At 40.3% G+C, this 23,903-nt stretch overlaps 1 protein-coding gene across 8 annotated transcripts in view; it reads right to left on the bottom strand.

Moving 5' to 3' along the window:
* The window catches only part of LOC108680207 (paxillin), a 48,597-nt gene that overhangs the window by 4,952 nt on the left and 19,742 nt on the right, over positions 1 to 23,903 (bottom strand). For 4 of the 8 annotated variants that reach the window (XM_018168984.2, XM_018168980.2, XM_018168983.2 and 1 more), the window contains 9 exons: positions 20,663 to 20,810; positions 18,869 to 18,956; positions 18,126 to 18,243; positions 15,796 to 16,149; positions 14,553 to 14,717; positions 10,182 to 10,223; positions 5,732 to 5,941; positions 5,056 to 5,229; positions 4,584 to 4,814 (listed from right to left, as the gene is read on the bottom strand). In XM_018168984.2, the coding sequence (XP_018024473.1) occupies positions 4,584 to 4,814; positions 5,056 to 5,229; positions 5,732 to 5,941; positions 10,182 to 10,223; positions 14,553 to 14,717; positions 15,796 to 16,149; positions 18,126 to 18,243; positions 18,869 to 18,956; positions 20,663 to 20,810 (1,530 nt within the window). Of the gene's footprint in view, positions 1 to 1,412; positions 3,378 to 4,583; positions 4,815 to 5,055; positions 5,230 to 5,731; positions 5,942 to 10,181; positions 10,224 to 14,552; positions 14,718 to 15,795; positions 16,150 to 17,300; positions 17,454 to 18,125; positions 18,244 to 18,868; positions 18,957 to 20,662; positions 20,811 to 23,903 lie in introns of those variants that run through there. The other 4 variants (XM_018168985.2, XM_018168981.2, XM_018168986.2 and 1 more) reach the window with 4 other exon arrangements.

The raw sequence follows: 23,903 nt of genomic DNA, 5'->3' as shown, positions 1-23,903 counted from the left end.
TTATGTCGTCTGCAAATGCTATGTAGTCTGTGTTGGGTGAGGTGGTGGGAGGTCATGTGTGTAGAAGCTGTATAGTGTGAGGGAGAGACAAGCTCCTTGGGGGACACCTGTGTGAAGTTGTATTGGGGGACCTATGTGATTTCCTATTCTGATGGATGCTGTTCTGTCAGTGAGGTACTCTGCAAGTGTTTTAGTGAAGGATGGGTGGAGGTTTAGTTGGATGATTTTGTGTTGCAGTCCGGCGTGCCAAACCTTATCGAAGGCTTTGGTCACGTCGCGGAGCGTCTATTCATGAGTATTCAAAAGTACGGGATCTATTCATGAGCATTCCGAAGTGCATCTTCTATTTATGAGCATTCAGATGTGTGAAGTCTATTCATGGGCATTCAGAAGTGCGGAGTCTATTCATGGGTATTCAGAAGTGCGGTGTCTGTTCGTGAGCATTCAGAAAAGTAGAGCGGGGTTTATTCATGGGCATTCAGAAGTGCGTGGTCTATTCACAAAGGGGAAGTGCAGTGAGGTCTATTTGGGCGCCACTAACATGCCAACCGAGGGAGCCACACCTCCCCCTTGCATATCCCTCATACTTACACTTCCCTCCTCCCCTAAAACAATGGCTACAAAGGTCACTAATAGACTGGCTCACTAGATCGTTTTTGTGTAACAGTCAAGCAAACTGTAGAACGCAAGCCTGGTTCGATATCACTGCCCATTTAGCCAGTCATACGAGTGTTTTTCCGCTTTTGACTCTATAAAATACATATTTATGGCATTTTTGGTTTGGAATCTGAATTCGTTATGTAATCTGCTCAGGATTCAACCTCAGGTTGCTTGAATACCAGTTTCTAATTCAAGTGAAAAATGTTCAATGATATTAGCATAACAGTTGAGAGCATAGTGACTCCCGCAATCAGAAAAATAATATGGTCATATCCAAATAGTGGCACTATCTCTGCACGTCGAACTGACACTCTCTTTTGCGGGCTAAGCTGGGCTAGAGTGCCCCATACAAAGGCATAAAAGGGCATCGTTATTTCGGAAATGACGCCATCATTTCTCCGAATTACGGCCTTCTCGTACTCGTAGTCATCGGGGCACGTTTTAGGTTGTATTTCCGGAACGTTTATGATAGTGTCATGCAAAGCTTTGGAGACACTTCCAGTTGCCTTCGATTGACCGAGAAAAAATTGCCTTCGATTGTGAGGTTATTTGATTTTGTTTTGCTTGAAATTAGATATTTTTGACTAGACTTTGCTCGAAAAAGTTTCGTATTATTCAGGAAGCTAATCGGAGTTCCGAAAATTCAGTAGCCATTATCACCAAAAGTTGTGACAAGAAACGATTTTTGGCCCTATACTCGTCGTTATTCTTGAGTGAGATGTCGATCGAAGGATACAGAGAAAGAAAGAGGATAAAAATATGATTTTATCTCATAATCCTAGATACAAAAAATTGCCACGGGACAGCATGACAAATAAGAAGACAGTAATAGACTATTCCTCAAGTCAATTTCCACAGCATTCATTCCTAAACGTGCACAGAGAGCGAGCTGAACAACACACCTATCGTCATTGAGTATTTATTGCCTTTTCAAAAATAACCAAAGGTGAAAATACTTCAAATTGGGAAAGGAATTGCATAATTTGAAATAGAACCGAAGTAATCGGTAGAAAAGTTTAGGAAAAACATGCGTATTCTTAAGATAAAAACTTCATGAGGAATATTGACATAAGAATATAGAGGAAGGGAAAGAAGATTAAGACGGAGGAAGGTACGGGGTAAAACAAAGGAAAACATGATAAGGAATAAAAAAAGGCGAGGAGTACTAGCGCGAAAAAATCAATTGCAAGAAAAGACGGAGAATGAGGCACGTGGAAGAAAACAAATGAAAATGATTATTACCGTGATGATGAGAACGAAGTATAAATGTGCAGCAGATGCGATAAATATTGAAGGGCCAAGGGAAGAAGGAAAACAAGAAGAGAAGAATGAGGCGGAAAAGTTTGGGTGGTGCCAACTGAGAAATATGAACGCTGGCACGAGCATCACCTGAAATACCACCTAACCGACCACGCGTGATTGACAACACCACCTCCACCAGACAGACACCAATGACTTCACTGGTTGAAATCGAGCCATACGCGCGTGCATAACCATAATATCAGCAGCAATATCAATTAACATTCCTGGAGACATATGATAGGTAAGATTCACTGAGAATGTAGGAAGGAGCGTCGCGAAAAAAAAACCTCAATCAGCACTGGGCTATATTTTGGAGCGGATTGAAGTGAGCAAAGCTTTTAAGTGACATCGTATTTATCCACGCAGAGGTGCAGTCGCCAAGCATCGTCGACCCACTTTCCTGAGTGGCAATAATAATAAAAGTGTGAAATAAGACGCAGCTGAGCAGCAGGTGCACAAGAGTGCAGTGGACAGAAATAGAGGCTGGGGCTGCGAAGGAGCCGATGCAGGCGAGTAGGTGGCAGCCATGAGACTCAAACAAATGGATGGGTCACATGGTCCAAATACTGACAAACTTTTTACACGTAGCTCTGATACGCCATTTCGCCGAGCTATACTTGGTAAGGATGATCCATACAGGAACAAAAAGTTCATCGCTATTTCGACAAAGTCTCACTAAGTTCTCTTAGTGTGCAGCTCGTGCACACATCTCGACGCAGGTTGAGCTTGTGCATCTTTACGGCCATCGGGCCGGTCTAAATTAATACCAAGATCTTGTCTGGGTTTATAAACTACAAATCTAGTTTGAGGATGACTGAGCGTCAGATTAAGCTCGCGTGAAGGCGAATTCGCAACAGAATGCCGGGCAGAAAATTTTAAATTGGGATTTGTTTACCGTTTGCAAAGTGGAACGTCGCAGTATGTATAAAAAAAATGGATTATGAGAGAGCGAAGGTTAGGCTGCGTTAAATGACGTCTTAAGCAACATAGTAATTTTGTGCCTTTCTTATTGAGTTCTGACAAAACATGACTTTCTCCATTCTGTGTCCCTTCAATGCGGGTATAACGACGCGTAGACTCGCATGACAAGAACATAGGAACATTGCCGGCCATTAGTGTTCCTTCCTTTCTCCACATCGACAGACTAAGACGTTTACGAGTACGAGAAGCAATACAAAGCAACAACATCCATTGGCATCATTGACACGATGATCTCCAGACATCATTCATACGATAATCTATAATCTCCACTAGAAGGGACGAAGAGTGTCCGACACGTGACGACATTGTAGTGGGGCGGCTTAAGCCTCCTCTTCTTCCTCATCCTCGTCTTCAGAGACGCCCACGCACGCCGCACACACGGGCTTGTTTTCCATGGCATAGTAGGACTTTCCTGTCACTGGTTGCTTACAGTCCTGGGCAGAACATCGGCTTTTCAGCAATCCATGTGGCGTTTAGCAGGCGCTCTTGGTTAGTGAAAATTTAAGGGCTTTCCGCTTTTTTTAGGTGAGTTTCACTCTTGCATTTCGTTAGCCAAAATCACGTTTTATGGTTTTGCGAACGTCAAGCAAGTTACCCGCTATTGGTTAGTTTAAGTCTTAAATATTCTAGTATATCGAATATTTAAACACGCACTAGGTTAGTGTGAGTCTCCCATTTTCTGGTAGTTCAGATATTTGTGCACGTTTTGTGTTAGTGTCTTTCATTTTCTGGTAGAGGGTATGGTTGGAAACGCTTTTATTCAGTAAGAAACACCAACTCGAACGTAGTTATTAAAAATAAAAATTCTGCAGCCGCGTTTAAAATTCGAACTCCTAAATAAATATATTATTTCTGATGTTTTTGCATCGAAAATCCACAAAAAAGAAAATTCATGGGATTGAAATGTTTTATAATTATTCCGATGAATGCTAAATATTTCAGCCCTTTTATTTTTTTGTGGATTTTTGCGAATATCGGACGTGAACGCATTAATCTTGCGCAGTAAACATATGCAGTTACAATTATCTGCATTAATATCACACAAAATTGAACACAGGCAGTTACTACAGTTATAGTGGTCTGCAGAAAAAAAACAAAACAACAAGCATTATGAAAGCTTTTCCACACCAAATAAATGAGATAAGACGATAAATAAATTCAGACGATATACGCGACTGTAATCAAAATTTATAAACTTACCGTATTACACGCGCTAAAAATAATGAATATATCAGATGCATGTCCGTCATATAAAACAAGTAATGTGTCAAAGGACAAAATATAGCACATTATATACTATATAACAAGTAAATACATTTTTAATTGATACTTATAGAGATAATCTAAAAAAACTTAATGGAAATTACATGCATGTTGAAGGAATTCACCAACCAGACGGATCAAAATCCACCCAACAGACGAATTGCCCCAAAATTTGTAAGGCAAACTGCATGAGTATTGAAGTTACTCACCCATGAGACGAATCACCAGAGGAATTTGTGCCAGGTCGTCATGTCTGCTGCAGATACTCACCCACCAAAAGAATCACCTCAAAATTTGACAAGCCGACTACATTCATATTGAAGGTAATCACCCCAGTAACTTGTGTCCCGTACTACATGCATGTTGTAGGTACTCACCCTGCACACAAAGCACTCTGGGTGCCACTGGGCATTTAGTGCCGAGATGTAGTTCTCCATGATGGGAGAGTTGCAGCCACCACACTTGGGGGCGAACATGTTGTAGTAATCCTCGCGACAGTACGCCTTGCCGTCCTTCTCGTGGAAGCCTTCCTCGCCGAATGTGTTGCCGCATTGCGCGCAGAAGAAGTGGTCTGGATGCCAGTTCTTGTCGAGCGCAGTCACGCATTTCTGTGATAGAGAGCGCCAGACTTGTGAGTGAGTGCAGAGTATACCGAGTGTATTATAGTGCGTGTATAGTGTGCATTTAACGTAAATAAAATGGAATTGATACCGAGATTAACAAATCGGTCTCAGGACGCGGCATGGGAAAATATCTTGTATGTTAATGGCGTTGCCGTGGTTATTTTAATTAAAATTATATAAATTTCCCCTTGGTAAAATTAAACAAAGCGTGTGTCGGCGTGCTCACGTCGAGGATGGAGCCGTTGCAGTAGGCGCAGCGGGGAGAGAAGAGTTCGTGGTAGCAGGCCTCACAGTAAGGCTTCGCCTCTCGCTCGAAAAAATTCTTGGAGCCCAACTGCTGCGTGCAGTGCGCGCACGTGAAGTGTTCGGGGTGCCACGTCTTGCCCAGCGCCGTGATCACCTGACCACATACGCCAAAGAAATCGTTAGTGCTCGTCATTGATATGTGGGCACGTTATGGTAAACCACACAATTAGTACATTATTGAAGTACGTAAATATGTCGTATTATTAACCGGCCAAATATGCCAACCAAACCATTAGTACCTGCCACTAGTACGGGGAAGTACCTAGATAAAATATAACGGTGCCATGGATGGCCATTGTCTGGTATATTAAATACAAACACTGCTTCATGGAACGCGAAAATCAGCTCATGTAAATCATCTACTAGTTTACAAAGAGTATCATTCAACGATCTAATTTATACTCCTAGCAATAACGATGCAATCCCTTCAAGTTCTAGCAACGAAACCAAACATTGTGATGGGCTCGCGATATTTACCGCATCATGGACGCAATCCTTGCATGTTCTGGCAACAAAATCAAACGTTGTGATTGGCTTGCGATATTTACCGCATCATCGACGCAATCCCTGCACGTTCTGGCAACAAAAGCACCCACCTGTCCGACGATGGGCTTGCTGCATGCACAACAGGAGCCCTTCTGCGCGGTGTTGACGCCTTGTTCAGTCATGTGGGAGGTCAGGGTACCGAGCATGCAGTCCAGCTCGTTGACGACGGGGGGCGACGGCTGCTTCACGACCGGAGCGGGGGGCGGCGGCGCTGGGGTCTTCGCCAACTGTGGCTTGGCGTACGTCTCTGTGCGGTTGAGCTGCGGCCGCGGGGCAAGGAAGGAACAGGGTTAGGTGGTGGGTGTTAGGGTTGAAAGTGAGGTATGGTGTTAGGTGGTGGGTGTTGGGTTGAAGGTGAGGTATGGTGTTAGGTGGTGTGTTGGGTTGAAGGTGAGGTATGGTGTTAGGTGGTGGGTGTTAGGGTTGAAGTGGGTAAACAAATGTTAGGTGGTGGGTGTTAGGGTTGAAAGTGAGGTATGGTCAACAAGGGTAAACAAATGTTAGGTGGTGGGTGTTAGGGTTGAAGGTGAGGTATGGTCAACACGGGCAAACAAGAGTTAGGTGGTGGGAGTTGGGGTTGAAGGTGAGGTATGGTCACCAAGGGGAAACAAGGGTTAAGTGGTGGGAGTGGGAGATAGAGTTGAGGATGAGTGAAGAATTGTGGTGAGCAACGAAATAACGTGTTTTGTTGAAGGCGAGTGAGTGAGGCGGGGGCTTGAGGTGAGATTTAGTAAATCTGTTCAGGAGACGAGACCGAAATGAAGGCCATCAGTTGGGATGTGGGATGTCGATGAATGATACGAGTTGCCAGCACACTATTGTATAGGGTTTGGGTGAGAGAAATTCGGTATAGTAAGTAATACCAAACACGGCACAGGTGGTTAATCACCGGCTACCTGCCAGGAATGAATAGTCCACCTTTAAACCACTCATTAATATCACCACAGTCGAAGACAGCGCCTGGTACTGTTAGAGAAGCGCAAAATGTTCTTGCAAAAAGAAGTAAATGTTAATGTAGAGAAAAGGCGAGGCTAGTGTCGTATTTAGCCACACTTGCGACCCATTGTCCGCACTTAAAAAGTAACGCAAGCTCTAGTGGGTTAATTATACACTTATTATGTGTATAATCATTATTATTATTTTACTCTTAGTGGGTTAATTATACAAAGGAAAGAGACACGTACAGAAGTATTGCATGGGGGGTAAAAATACACTGTTAGAAAAGATGGTCTGATATTAGGATACAAAAAATAGGAATGTTAAGGAGTAATGTTATATTTTGAAATACAATTGAGTTGAAGGCGGATATTGATTACACAACAAATTTTATAAAGATCTATAAATATACATCTATATTTTTAAAATTTTTGGACCATATTGATTTAAAAAATGATTTGCTGTAGTGCTACTCCAACATAAAAACCATCTAAGTAAATGATCACAAAACTGTAAAATATCTCAGTAGAGCAAGCCCGTCTTAGACATTTAACAGCCACAGCTGAACGCGTCAAAAATAAGACCAAGATAGTTTTAGAAAACTTTCTGTGTGAACAGCTAATCCGAGGGAAAGATGGTACCTGTTGTCGGGAGCGCGTCGCCCGAGAGACTGTGACAGGTGAGGGCATCCAGGTGCTTATATAGCCTCATATTTGGCGGCACATTTCCGAACGGGCCAATCACAATCAACCCTCAGTAATAAGCCAATGAGCGACCTGGTATCTAGTCCCTCAAAATAGCCGTAAAAACAAGTGCGTAAACAGCTGTGAAAGTACCTGGTGTGTTTATCTTCTCGTGGCATTGTGAAGAAATTATTCAAGCTTGCATATATACACACAAGAGAGGGCAATAAAAGCGGTTTCGATAGATGTTCAACTATTTATAAAACTCTGTGTACGTACAACATTCCATTATTCAATTATAAATTGACCTCCATGACGATACGATCAATCGCTAACCCCTACTGAAAATTATGCGCGTATCTTCAAAGTCCATTTGCCCCTGTGAGACCCACAGCTATGGCTCCAAAAAATCCTTGCTAAAATGAATAAGGCAGGTGACCGAAAGATGGACTTTCATTCCTATTTTGTTCACTGGAGGCTTCGGAACAAGTGAACTGCTGATGTATGCGAATAATGGTAGCCAAGATACCCGACTTGTATGAGAATAATGGTAGCTAAGATACCGGACTTGTATGCGAATAATGGTAGCCAAGATACCGGACTTGTATGCGAGTAATGGTAGCCAAGATACCTGACTTGAATGAGAATATTGGTAGCCAAGATACCGGACTTGTATGCGAATAATGCTAGCCAAGATACCGGACTTGTATGCGAATAATGCTAGCCAAGATACCTGACTTGTATGCACGCATCGTGTAACTTACCTAATCATTAACAAAGGATCTTGATAATTAAAAAATTAATATTTTCTGAATTGTAGAGCAGAGCAGATTTAGTCTACTTTTCACCTGTCGATATCGATAAGCTCACAATTTTGCTTAAAACCCAACTTCCTATGAAAATAGAATCTACTGCCGAAATATGTGCCCTAAATTTCTTCACTGTATTATTTATTCTAAGGCGAATAGTGAAATTAATATAGCATTAAAAAAGAGGCAAAGTCGAGTGGGAGAAGCGAGGAAGTTCTCTCTTGGTAACTGGGACAAGCTATATTGGACGCCGGCAACTGCATCTGATACAGACAGCTGCAGCTCACTGCACCTGATACCAGCAGCTGATAACCCGCATGCTGGTAAAAAATAGTATTTATATGCTAGTTAGTGCACCTAACTTGACAAAGAACTCTAACTATCATTGCAACTAACATGCGGACTTCATTAGAAGATACTACCGACAACACCAGGCCACTCTATTACGTCGTGACGCAGAACGTATCTACTCGGCGCACCACAAAATATATTTTTTAATAAGTTGATTGTTGTTCTCCTACGGTCAGTGAGGAATCACCTTGACGTAGAACAACGTCAACGGAATGCATAGCGTACATATCTTGCTTATAAAAAAATTATTAAGTTAATTAAAGCTTCGATATGCCACCAAATTTTCAATAGTTAGCGCCCGGCAATAATGTTTTATCCTCCTAATATTTAATATTATTTTTCCGCACACCATCTCACAATAGGGCTCATTTTTACTTATTGCAAAACAATATTAGAACAGATTCACTCTCATACCTTTGTTGGCTGGCATTTGTTTATTCTCATACAACAAAATGCGCGTTATATTTCTATGTGAAGAATTTCCTGTTATGTAAAGGCTATAATTGGCCGTGGCCACCGTGTTTTTGGTGTGGTGCGTCACTCTTTGTATTGTCGATACCTTGGGCAAAAGAATTGCCTGCGCGAGTGGCATCAATTTCACATTATTGAGGCGTGCTACAGGGTGACACAAAAAAAACAGAGCTCATAAAAAGTTGAATAATTTCCACAATACTCAAGTAATCCTGTTATTTGTTTCAGATTCATTAAGAAGACGGATTGATCTAAGAGTCTACCACGTGTGAGCTTCGAGATGCCTTGGACTACAGAGCAAAAGACATTTGCAGTTGAGACATATTTTTAAATTTCAGGAGTTATAAGACTTTTAGTGAGCTCTGTTTTTTTTGTGTCACCCTGTACTTCATATAATAGTGGCGTGCTGATTAGAATAATTACGGAGTGCTGAATAACATATTTACGACGAGCTAGTATGCATTCATTCATTCAAAATTCACGGACATTTGATCATCGTCAGGACATATTGCGTCGCGCGCGGTAATGGAAATAACAAGTGACCTTCATCGCCTATTAGACAATTACAATGACCTTGCCCATGAATGAGATATTTCTAGATATATTATTAAGCTGATTCGAGGATTTTAAACTGTTACCTTAGCCCCTTCAATAAATTCAATTGATCTTATAAAGCTAATTTGAGTGGTAAATTCTTATCTTTGTTCTAAGATATAATAATCAAAGCGCTTTCAATAAACTTATTCATGATTGCATGTATTGTATAAACTTATTCATGATTGCAACCATCGCAAACGGGTAACAAATTTCCTGAAAACCAGTGACACCGAAAGCTGTTCCCTCACCGCGCAAGTAAGAGATCGTATACCCTGAGGGACAGTCAATATAGAAGTAAGAATAAATTGTAAACAATTAAACTTTGACCGAGGTTATCCCATGGAAAAGAAATGAAACCAATTATAGAACAAAAGGAAGTGGTATATCATAAGCCATGACAATTACGATTTATAATGCAGCAAGCTACTTTTTCTCAGAGACGGGGGGAAAAACATGTTATTAAGATTAACTATTAATTTGGAATGAATATGTTGAATAATATGCTCATAAGAAATTTATATGAATGTGTTGCAGCATGCACAGCAGTGTCAACCAAAATTTGTAAATAAAATAATCGCGGGGTAAATAAAATACCAAAATTATTTCTAAAAATGGGGTCAATAGAAGGGAAAATTTTGTAGAGAAGTACTCACAAACTTGCGGACGAGAGCAGGGCTTCGCAGTTTGTCGTTTTGCTGCGAACGCCGTAAGTGGAGAGGAAGGAGACAGCGATAAGACAGGACACGAAATGATAAGAAAATACCAAGAAGCTGGACGCTATGGACACGGGATCTGCCAAGAAGCCCATGCAAAGCATCGCATTAAAATATCGAGGACTACTCTAATAAATACATACTAACAAACTAGAAAAAATAATTAGGCTTGAAAAAATAGAAGCCTAAGAAGAAAATAAATTCATAACAAGTACGATACAAAAGGAAATAATGAATCGTAGGAAATTCGAAGCGTTAAATTTAACAGGCAACAAGTGCTAAACACTAACTAACGAACGGAAATACTTTATATTACACAAGACAAATATACAAACTGGGAAAATCGCTCCACAACAGAAAAGTTTCGAGGAATGAGTAAAAAAATAAAGCAAAGCGAGCAAAAAGCTAAGCAATACACACAAGCGGGCACAAATAATAGAAGCAGGAGAATATCTCATCGGAATTCTCAGTGATTCAAATAAATTATAACAATAAGAGTTTTCATGGAATTCTAATTGACATTTGAATAACTTTAATATGCATTCATGTAGAGCAGAAATTTGAGAAAAACAACTTATCGAAGATATTCACTAACAACAATTGTTTTGTACAGTTCACAGGTTGCGAATTTATTAAGCATGCATATTTCTAGGAAATTTATTAAGAATATAGAAAAAAGAAAACCAGTCATAGATGCAATTAAAGACTAACTAAATTAATTATAATGGTATCAATTTTCCAATCATTTCGCACTATCATTTTTTTGTTTCAACCGAACTATTAAAAGTTATGAATTTAAAATTTACACGACTGAGTCTCAAAATGTGTCCATAATAAAAATACTATCATACAATACTATGTTATAATAGTTGGAATTAAATTTTGACTCACTCGTAAAAAGTTTCACTTAAAAACTTAGAAATTTCTAAGCAATTCAGACATCGACGTTGATCGATGTTATTTGTTGTGCTTTGAAAGATAAGAAAGTAAGGAAACTGTCAGTCATCGAGGAAGATATTGTCAAGAACTACATCATTACACGAGATTATACAACAACTAGAAGATAATTAACAAGAATATAAGAGAATAAGAATGAAACTGAGGTAAAACACGAGCGGGAGTCACTTACTAAAACCGAAACCATTTAATTTAAAACTATACATAATTATAATTAAGTGTAAATTTGGTACCAAAATTAATTATTCAAAATTTCAAAAAGCAGTGGATTTACCCGCTTATTTCATGAATATAAAAAAACAGAATACCTAAACAAATTAATTTTTGAAAACATAAGCGTAATAACAGTTGACTTCTGTAAAAATGGCATGGGCGATGGCAGACACATTTTAAGAATAGAACCATCGAATGTGATCATACTTGAGAATAACCACGGTGCAGTAAAGGACTCTTATTAAATTTTTAAAAGTTCACTTACCAAACATTTAAAAAGGTACAATATAAATCCAATTTAATCAGTGCTTGAAAAAATGAGTTAAAATAGCCGTAAAAATGGATTAGGGAAAGCAGGCAATCCACAAGCAGAGTTGAAACATCGTGAATATGAATGAGAAGGTCGGGTGCGTGTGTTCAATTAATTATCTAGTGGTGACAACGTAACGAAATTATGACTAATCTTGAAAAATCACCGAACGAGGCCTGTTAACAAAATTAATGTATAAGACTTGTTTAGACAACAACTCAAACTCCATGCAATTAAGTGAGTAAAATTTCATTACGAGTAAAAAAATCGAACAATAAGTTTTCAACACAACATGGCAGTAAACCGGCATTGCACTACATGCAAACGATCGATCGATGAAACAACACACGAAGATATAGGAAGATCTGTTCCAGAAACAACGTTGCGAACATCACCGGAGTCAGGAAAATTTTGAATGATATTGAGGAACTAGTCTCATTAGTGGCTTCCCAGCAGGCAAATGATAAAAACAACGTTGAATTAATGTTGATTGAAGCAAATAACGTTTATTTTAACGTTCATTTCACCTCGGATGCCTGGTGGGTTAAGGCTTTTTCGTAGATCTAACAACCATTATTCTTTTCATTCGGGCTTTAAATGTCTTTGTTAGCAAACTAACTTCAAACGTAAAAAATTAATAACAACAGGATATTCAAGAAACATCGAGCTTGCAGTGCCTCTGCTTGCAGTTCTAAATGGGATTTTATTATATTATTGAATATAAGGCTATTGAACAAGCGACTTATAACTCACATTCAACACTGCAGTGTAAATCCAATACGTCACGTTGGTGTTCTAAAGCAGACAAAAATGTACAGAGGTTCATACTAAAATTGCTTGTATTTCATAACGACCGACTCAGGTATACGTTATATCTTGGGTATCATGCCAAACTTACTTCTAGTATCAATCAGTCGTTTGAAGCAATAAATTACACCTGGAAATCTACGGAAATTGAAACCATGATTTCATTTACTTTACAGTCCGCAATCCCAAACATTTATTATCATCTAGGATTCAACTAATGTTCCTTAAGTTTCAATAAGTCGGTAAGGTCATGATTCTAATAAAAGTCAAATAAGTAGTCATAAGTAAGTGCAGTTGAATTCGCTTTTTGGTTAAAACGTTCTGGGTCCCAGGATAGGGAACGCAGGAGCACGAGGCAGATAAACGAAACTTACGCGTGAATAACATCACTTTGATTTTAAACTCTTTTTTTATACAATGTATTGATTCGTAATTTATTGTTCCCGTTCTTCTCATTATGTCACAAATTAAGTACAAGCAAATGTATTGAAGTATTTCGAAAACAAAGGCATGTGTATATAAAGGCACAGGAGTATTTCTTTTAAGGCACATAAATAGCGTGAGCCGTACACCTCGACACTGACAGAGCGCACTGAAATAGATGAACGATATGAGCAGAGAAGAGAGCCTTGGCAGTGACATCAGCCGTCTGGGGTGCACGCGTTGTAGCGCGTGTGCTGTAACAATGTGTTGAGGAACCCTGCCAGCGTTGACTTGGTCAGGAATATGCGTCATGTACGCAACTTCCGGCGCACCGTGTACATGATGAATATTAATGACTTAGTCAGGAAAATGCATCATGTATGCAACTTCCGGCGCACCGTACACATGATGAATATTAATTATTTAGTCAGGAATACGCATCACGTGCGCAACTTACGGTGCACCGTGTACATGATGAATATTAATGACTTAGTCAGGAAAATACATCATGTACGCTCCGGAAGTTGCGTCGTATAATCAGGAGTTTCGCGATTTGCACCTATAGTTCCGTCGTATGCTCCAGAATATGTGATGTAATCTATGAAAAAAAGTATAATGCAAGTTTTGTCGCGCGCGCCAAATTGAATTGTCCAAGATTGTTCAAATGAGACGATTTGGCTTGCGCGGCGAGTTCAGCGGGGCACCGTCCGAAAAATTAATCGAAAAAAATATACACGCTAGCAAGAGCGCCTTAAGCTAACTGAAGGATGATACGAGCAAATGTATGTAGGTGTTATTTGATTTTACCAGGGAGCAACAATGCGATTTTTTCCAACAGTATCTGGCTAAAATTAACCCATTCACTTTAAATATAATGTTTCTCTGTCAATTAAAAGGAAACAATCATTTCCAATCATGACTTAGTTACAAAATATCCTATCGATGACCATATTTTTTCCACTTTGTAGATATGATACGTCTGTATTTGAAAAGGCTAATCGAAGAACAGAAATAGGAATCTGCAAAACAGTCAGACTTTTAAAAGTTGCCTTAGCTTAATGAGACATGTATTGCGATTACGGGATTGTCGGTTAATCATGTATTATAAAAAATACATTACTAAACTCACTCAAATTAGAGAAGCACCCACACTATTTTAATTGTATAACTTTAATGGAAAGACAAACAAAATTTTCTAATTAATAATGAAGAAAGCCATATGTAAGGTTGAATGTTTTTCGCTAAACTTGCGCGACCGTGCGAGCAGTGCCACAAAATAACGTACACGATTAATTGATTATGGCCAGAAAAAAGTCCTAAGAACACGATTCCAGTATTAGTACATTATAAGTGATCAGCAGGGATTTATGAGCACTGGGCACGTGATGAACTTGAGTAATTTACACTCAATTAACCGCTTAATGAGTACTTTACATGTGACCAGCAGAGCTTTATGGTTCAGTGATAAGCTACTACAGAAATTTCTGTCGCAAAACCGAAGAAAACGGCACTCGAGAGAAACAAAGAAAACGGAGGGGAGGGGAGAGTTGAAGCGTTACGAGGGCCAACTCAAGTAAATCTTGAAAACTTCTGCAACTCACAGGCGGCGGGATGACAACTGGCGGTTCCTCTTCAGGTTCATCCTGAATGCCTGTCCGAATTTCGTACTTGATTTCATCCGTGATCCAGCGGTATGCCAGGTCGTTGCGCTTAACTGGACCACCCGAGTCGGGACGTTCGAACGGCTCCGCAACAACGGGTGTTTTCTGGCGCATCCATGACATAAAACGGTGAGACTTTTCGATGTTGGTCATGAATTATGGCGCATTCATGAAATAAAACGGTGAGAGTCGATGGTGGTCATGAACTATGGCGCATTCATGACATAAAACAGTGAGGCCTTTCGATGGAGGTCATGAATTATGGCGCATTCATGACATAAAACAGTGAGACCTTTCGATGGAGGTCATGAATTATGGCGCATTCATGACATAAAACAGTGAGACCTTTCGATGGAGGTCATGAATTATGGTGCATTCATGACATGAAACAGTGAGAGTCGATAGAGGGCATGAATGATGAACACTTTAAGCACTTGTTTTCTGTGAAAAAGCACTTTTCAGCACTTGTTCAAATGAAAACAATTTTTTTTACTTCTTGTTCAAGTGAAAGAAAATAAATTTTTGAGCACTCGTTCAGTGTGAGCAAACACTCGACAGCATTGAAGTCTCATAAGACTTTACGTGGAAAAACGGTTCAGTAGAAAGTCATTACGGTTAAATCGAATTGAGCAGAGCTCCACAAATTCTTTCCTGAATATGAAGAAGCAAACGAAAAACTTCGTAAGTCGATTTAAGGTAAATTGAATAGTCACTCCACCACCTGGCTATTGTAGTCGTTAAAGCAAAAGCTTCAATAAATTGTCCCGAAGCTACGATTCGCTAATTGTTATACAAAAAACTTGAACGCCGCGAATTTCTCGCTTTAGAGTTAGCTCTGATTTTTTTTTCTCGAAAAACGATTGATTCCAGGACCAGATAAAACATTGTGCACATTTCAAGTCCTGATTTACACGAATTTGTTTCACTTTTGTCGGAGCAAATCCCAGATGTTAGTAAGAATACCAGTCGGTTGTTCAGAACGCATCAATCAATTATCAATAAATAAAAAACTCTCATCAAGAAAACAGCAAACTATACATTCTTCACGCAGAATAGGGCAAACTAGGATATTATGAAAACAACGCTCAACTACTGCAGCTGCTATGCTAATTAAAAACTCTCACGCAGAGTTACTTAAAACTTGCTGGTTACTAAAAAGTTGTAGGCCGGCGTGAGGACTCACGCGGTTTAATGTGGTGGTGGGGGACGCGGTGACGCCGACGGGTGGTGGCGGGATTGGCGGCGGGGTATCCGGGCACGGCAGCGTCGGAGGTGCACCGCCAATTTCCGCAGATGGACACGACGCGATGTCCACCGGGGCGGGAGGCCGAGGAGGCGGAGTGGACAGGTTCCGAGGAGTGGGAGGTCGCGGAGGAGGGGTGCGGGGCGGCTTAGGAGATTTGGATGAATCCTTGGTGGACTTGGAGGACTGGAAGGTGGACATGGGACCCGAAGAGGCACCCACTTTCTCCGGATGGTGGCCATCCGAAAGGATTTGGTCCTCCACGGTGGAGACCCAGGAGCGGTCCTCAACGGTCTGCGGCCATCAACTACTCCGGTAAAATCAATGCCTTTTCATGATTTTGCGGACGAACTTCTAAAGCGAACGAAATTTACTGGCAGGAAGTTAGTTCTCCTAAAAAGTTACAGGAAGGGACACCAACCTGGAGGTCTTACTCAGCCGTCAGTGCTTTAACCCATACTATATTTATTGGCTTTTAGCACGTTTCTGCACTTGCAATGACCGTAAATTGAATTTTGAGGAGATACCGTCAACGGGGGTGACTTAAGCCACCAGGGTGACGTAGGCCAACATGATGAGTTATGCCACCAGGATGACTTACGCAACCAAGGTGATTTTGGCGCCGAGTGTCCTTATGCCACCATTGTGACTAAATCAAGCGTTCTCATCACGAATCATCATGAGCGAAAGTTGTCGATTAAATTGTGTTACAAGCGTACACCTGCTCTTGCTGCTTCACACTCTAAAGCAACAGCAACCTGTGCTGCACGATGCCGTCGTCTTGTCACGGATAACATACCGGGCGAATAGTAATAATTTTTTGGTGCCCAGTTAACGTAGGTAATCATTCCGGATAAGCTTAAACATTACAGGAGATAGCGGAACAATCATGTCCCTGAGCCCTCAAACACGGAAAGACAAATGGATGATCTAAATGGTAGGGTTAAATAATGGAGGAATTAAGGTATCCCAGCCAATGATCCGAATGATATTCGTACAAGAGATTAGGGAAGCAATCATGCCAGGCATCCAAGAAGAAAAGCTGCTGGTGAAATACATGACCGCGAACCTGAGTAGTCGGCATACCGAGTTAGCGCAAGCAGTCTCCCCTCACCAACCTTCAACTGCATCACTGATAACTGACGGAAAATTGATCAGTGATAACCGTGCAGTTATCTCTGATAGCTTGGGTGGTTAGAACGACCAATGGGGTAGAGTTATCGCCCGCGTGCCGGGTTAAGGCCCCTGGATTATGGCCCGCGTGCCGGGTTAAGGCCCCTGGATTATGGCCCGCGTGCCGGGTTAAGGCCCCTGGATTATGGCCCGCGTGCCGGGTTAAGGCCCCTGGATTATGGCCCGCGTGCCGGGTTAAGGCCCCTGGATTATGGCCCGCGTGCCGGGTTATGGCCCACGGGCCGGTCTACGGGTCACGGGGGTCAGCGTACCGTGGGCTTAACGGACGCGTTGTGGACGTCAATGATGGCGGTGGGTACGTTGTGGTGGACGTCCTCGGAGGACGTGGTGGAGGTCGTGGTCGTGGTGGACTTGTAAAGGATTTTGGTGGAGGGAGGGGGAGGAGCGGGGGACACTTCCTTCACCTTGTGTAGGTGGCAGGCAAATTGGTATATTTGGTACTTACGACAATTTGGGAGTTAGGACATATACAAATGTAAATTTGTACCATAACATTGATACGTGTACTTACACACAGCGTTCTCACACGTACTGAGAGCAACGTGTACCACTAACATGTAACTGGTATATTAATTGAATGAACAAAATTACAACGCATTCTCGCGTAAAAAATTCTGTTGAAGTTATTTTATACCTTTATACATTATACTGAACATTGGAACGTATCTACAGGCTTGTTACTAATGGATTGAGTGGACGTAGCAACAGGCCTATCAAAAATTGATTGAGCGGACGTAGATAGAAGCCTTTGTTTCTAATTAACTAACTTCCCAGATTTCTTGTGTATCTCACTCAGTAAAATATTTCAATTTTGATTCGGTTTGACCCGAACTTCTGAATCGGGATTCAAATTAAACCAATATTTGTAACGATGACTTGATAATTAAAAATTAACATTAATTCATGTCTGTGTATCTCACTCAGTAAAATATTTCAATTTTGATTCGGTTTGTCCCGAACTTCTGAATCGGGATTCAAATTAAACCAATATTTGTGACGATGACTTGATAATTAAAAACTAACATTAATTCATGTCTGTACCAATTTGCAGAGCAATGCAGGAGTTGAACACTCACCTTGAACTCTGAGAGCTCTGCCATGAGGTTGTCGAGGTCTCTGGTGGCGGTGGACGCCGTCACGGGTGCGGGGTGGCGGTCGCTTACGTGGTTGTGGTGGTTGGTGGTGCGAGTGGTGCTGTTGGTGATGCATTAAGACAATAATATCAGGTTGGTGGTGCGAGTGGTGCTGTTGGTGATGCATTGAAATAATATCAATTAGGTAATAAAATTTCTGTATCGTTTTAGACTAATTTTAGGCGAGTGGTGCTGTTGGTGATGCATTAAAAGAATATCAATCAGTTCATAAAATTCCTGTATCGTTTTAGACTAATTTTAGGCGGCGAGAGCATAAATCTTTACATCATTTTTGCTCAAAATATTCTGGCCTTTTCAACTCAAAGCCCCCTCAATTGTGGTACACGAATGAAATTTGTGATTTTTTTTCCATAGCAACACATAAGCTTGAGAACATTCTTCTTAAATATACTTTGTTCTCACACTCACCACGCATGCATTACTTGTGCGCACCTAGATCGCCTAATTTACAGTGCCACTTTATGCTCGTGGAATCACGAATCAATTTAATTGTTTTTAAAAATAACTATTTTTCTTCACTTGACTGGCTATCAGTCGTGATGACCATGTAGCATATAAGACGATGCGCGTATACAGTACAACTAACACTTCGTTAACAGAGAAGCCGTTACAATAATAAAGTAATATGTGTAATATAATATAAATTATCTTATGTAATATTTTACCTGCTGACGGAGTTGAGTTCGTTCAGCAAGGAATTGACGGACGGTCGAGCGGCTGTGGAGTTGTGCACCATGGAGCCGCTGCTGCGATCTGAACGCGGGTGAGGATACCGTGAACGCGGGTGAGGATACCGTGAACAGGGGTGAGGATACCGTGAACAGGGGTGAGGATACCATAAATTGCGCGGTGAGAGGGAAATTATGAATCAATTCAGCGATAAAGAATGAAATTCAAAATAAATTCAACGGTAAGGAGTGAAATTCTGTATCAATCCAGCGATAATGAGTGAAAATCTGAATAAATTTAGCGAGAAGAGTTTTGGAATGAATTTAGCGGTAAAGAGGGAAATTCAGAATAAATTCAGCGATAAAGAGAGAAATTAGGAATAAATTCAACGAGAAGAGAAAGAATTTCGAAATGAATCAGCGGTAAAAGAGAAATTCAGAATAAATTCAGCGGGTAAGGAAAAAAAATTGGAATAAATTAGCGGAAAATTCAGTTGGAAAAAATGAAAGACTAGATAAATTCAACCCGAGAAGAAAGAAATTGAATTGATTCAGAATTACAGGAATTTTAAAAAATTGAGCGGGTAAGAAGTAAATCCTGAAAATGGAATTTTTTAATAGATTGAGTATGTAAAGACAGTATCGTCGGGTAGATCGAGTTAAATTCATTTAGAAAAAGGGAGCTACATAGAATACGAAATATCCAGTGATTTCAAGCTCGTGATAATTAATGAATGTTTTATTTATTTGGATGCAAATTTTTATTCGAAGGATAATATACAGAAGGATTCTCTGAAATGGAAAAAGGAGCTACAGAGGTTGCTTTAATATTATTAACAGTTATGTCCACAATGTCAAAAAATAAGTTTGCCGAAGGATTAATTTTGATAAACCTTTTGTTTTGTTAAAACAAAATGTCTTTACAATTATCGGGGCCTAAATTGCAGTCAAGCTTGATTTATCTTCTATTTTCGAGCCTATCTTATTAATAAATGCAGAAACACGATTCATGCACTTAGCATCTTGAATTATTCATACTTCTTTTTAAATTATTACAGTGTGAAAACATTGCCACGCCATCAATAGTTCAATACACTTACACTAGCCAACTCTTCACGCGGGTAACATGTTAACCTTATAATGATGCCAAATGTCCAAAAAAACTTGGTAAACCTGCCGGCCATGCTGGTCTCTGAAGTAAACTTCCATTCATCCACTCCGCACCAAAACGAACAAAACAAACCGTTTTAAGAAAAGTTGTAATACTAAGTTTTACAGATTGAACCCTAGAAAAATGTATAAGCGGTTCTATAGGAAACGCATATCAAATGAAAATAATAGGAATGCCATGATAGCAGTGAATGAGAACGGACAATGCCGGTGCATCAATTCACATATCGTCTGAACCAAACTAAACATCACTGTCAATCCAAAAGGCTTGCGCAAGGCTTTAAAACGGTCCTATAATATGCTACATAATTTTTTTAGACTGAATCACTAGAGACGAAAATAAATTAAGCACGAATAACGCACCCGCGATGCCGGTGTAGCGGGAGGAGTTGATATCCCTGAGACTAACCTCTTACTGGACCAAATATGCTACAGGAAATTTATATACTGAAGCACTAGAAATGAATATAAATTAAGCCAAGATAACACACCCACGATGCCGGTGTAGCGGGAGGAGTTGAGATCACCGAGCCTAACTTCAAACTGGACCAAATATGCTACAGACATTTTTATTATACTGAAGCATTAGAAATGAATATAAATTAAGCCAAGATAACACACCCACGATGCCGGTGTAGCGGGAGGAGTTGAGCTCGCTGAGCAGACTCTCGAGCTCGTTGGTGGGGTGCGGGGGCAGACTGGCCGACACCTCCGGCCCGCTGCTGCGGGTCTCTGTACGCACCTCCTCCTTGCTTTCTTGGTAGTATACCTGTGAGGCAGGTAATAAAATATAGGTGAGTAAAACTCTATTAAATATTTTCGAATATTGAACATAACTGGAGCAAAGAATATGAGACGACCTGTAAGTCAGGTAGTAAAAAATAGGTGAGTAAAACTCTACTAATATTTTAGAATATTGAACGTAACTGCAGCAAAGAATATGAGACGATCCGAAATTAATCTCACGAAAGGCTTGACCACGAGACAGGATGGCATAATGTGTGAGCGAGTTCAATTATTATAACACCCGAGAGCAGTGCGAGGGCTGACCGAGGGAAATTTGAAACTGTAGCTACGAGTGCGGTAGCTTCTAGGTAGGCTCAACGGAGCGCGAAGCCGGCCTATATAAGAATGCAAAATACACTTCAAAGGATTAATGCAGGGTGATGGTAGTGGCAGTACCTAGCATGGTTATGTCATGGAAGACTGGACCTGTTAAAGACGTAAATTGTGATTCAGCGACGGTACATAAATTGGAAATACATCGGATAATATCTCTTCACTGAAATAGTTTGAAAAATGGCGACATTATTCATCATATAAGATTTTTATAAACAGCTGACCAGCTCTAATCTGTTTCAGGACAGGCTACAAGCGCTGTTGTCAGGACCGAAATCAAGTAAATGTTGGCCCATTATATGCCTGAGCAATTGGACTGCACGTCGTTCCAGTGAACTTGTCTTCCTTAGCTTTTCTTTGATAGCAAACACAGACAACTTAGTTACTGTAATAACAACACTATCAGCGATCACAGAAAAATGAACAATTATGTTGCTAGCAACTTTGTTTATGTTAGGAAGTTTCCCCAGTATAATTGCAAATAATTTCCCAGTATAATTGCAAATAGTTTCCCCAGTATAAGTGCAAATAATTTCCCCAGTATAATTGCAAATAGTTCCCCCAGTATAATTGCAAATAGTTACCCCAGTATAATTGCAAATAATTTCCCCAGTATAATTGCAAATAATTTCCCCAGTATAATTGCAAATAGTTCCCCCAGTATAATTGCAAATAGTTCCTCCAGTATAATTGTAAATAATATCCCCAGTATAATTGCAAATAGTTCCCCCAGTATAATTGCAAATAGTTCCTCCAGTATAATTGTAAATAATATCCCCAGTATAATTGCAAATAGTTCCCCCAGTATAATTGCAAATAGTTCCTCCAGTATAATTGTAAATAATTTCCCCAATATAATTGCAAATAGTTCCCAGTATAATTGCAAGTACTTCCTCCAGTATAATTGCAAATAGTTCCCCCAGTATAATTGTAAATAGTTATACAGTATAATTGCAAATAATTTCCCCAGTATAATTGCAAATAATTACCCCAGTATAATTGCAAATAGTTCCCAGTATATTTGCAAGTACTTCCTCCAGTACAATTGCAAATAATTCCCCAGTTTAATTGNACACTGGGTCTAAATACAGAGTATAGACACAGGGTCTAAATACAGAGTATAGACTCTGGGTCTAAATACAGAGTATAGACACGGTATAGACACAGGGTCTCAATACATGGTATAGACACTGGGTCTAAATACAGAGTATAGACACAGGGTCTAAATACAGAGTATAGACTCTGGGTCTAAATACAGAGTATAGACACGGTATAGACACAGGGTCTCAATACATGGTATAGACACTGGGTCTAAATACAGAGTATAGACACAGGGTCTAAATACAGAGTATAGACTCTGGGTCTAAATACAGAGTATAGACACGGTATAGACACAGGGTCTCAATACATGGTATAGACACTGGGTCTAAATACAGAGTATAGACACAGGGTCTAAATACAGAGTATAGACTCTGGGTCTAAATACAGAGTATAGACACGGTATAGACACAGGGTCTCAATACATGGTATAGACACTGGGTCTAAATACAGAGTATAGACACAGGGTCTAAATACAGAGTATAGACTCTGGGTCTAAATACAGAGTATAGACACGGTATAGACACAGGGTCTCAATACATGGTATAGACACTGGGTCTAAATACAGAGTATAGACACAGGGTCTAAATACAGAGTATAGACTCTGGGTCTAAATACAGAGTATAGACACGGTATAGACACAGGGTCTCAATACATGGTATAGACACTGGGTCTAAATACAGAGTATAGACACAGGGTCTAAATACAGAGTATAGACTCTGGGTCTAAATACAGAGTATAGACACGGTATAGACACAGGGTCTCAATACATGGTATAGACACTGGGTCTAAATACAGAGTATAGACACAGGGTCTAAATACAGAGTATAGACTCTGGGTCTAAATACAGAGTATAGACACGGTATAGACACAGGGTCTCAATACATGGTATAGACACTGGGTCTAAATACAGAGTATAGACACAGGGTCTAAATACAGAGTATAGACTCTGGGTCTAAATACAGAGTATAGACACGGTATAGACACAGGGTCTCAATACATGGTATAGACACTGGGTCTAAATACAGAGTATAGACACAGGGTCTAAATACAGAGTATAGACTCTGGGTCTAAATACAGAGTATAGACACGGTATAGACACAGGGTCTCAATACATGGTATAGACACTGGGTCTAAATACAGAGTAGGTATAGACACAGGGTCTCAATACAGGGTATAGACAATGGGTCTAGCTACAGAGTATAGACACAGGGTATATATAACTCCAGAGTATAGACAGTAGGTCTAACCACAGGGTCTAGACTCTAGACAGACCAGCACTGTCCCGGAAGCAGCTTCATGGCAGGTCAGCGCTGCAGTTTAAGGCAAGACGCCCGGGCTTCCGGGCACCAAACTGCCCCTACAAACCTTGACGATCTTACATGTCGTAAATAATTCAACAATACGATGATGTCCGAATTAATAATTTAGAACAAAACTAAATTAAGATAAAAGTTAATTGACTGCTATATTGCCACGTCTTTCATCACAGTGACAGTAGAAACACATTACTGCTACACGCGCTGCAGTTACTGCCCCGTATACCCATTACTGCTACACCCGCTGCAGTTACTGCCCCCGTATACACATTACTGCTACACACGCTGCAGTTACTGCCCCCGTATACACATTACTGCTACACACG

The sequence above is a fragment of the Hyalella azteca genome, unplaced genomic scaffold (assembly GCF_000764305.2).
Source record: "Hyalella azteca isolate HAZT.00-mixed unplaced genomic scaffold, Hazt_2.0.2 contig11575, whole genome shotgun sequence".
Taxonomy (NCBI): domain Eukaryota; kingdom Metazoa; phylum Arthropoda; class Malacostraca; order Amphipoda; family Hyalellidae; genus Hyalella; species Hyalella azteca.
The sequence above is the reverse complement of the archived record's forward strand: the minus strand, read 5'-3'. Positions and strand labels throughout refer to the sequence as shown.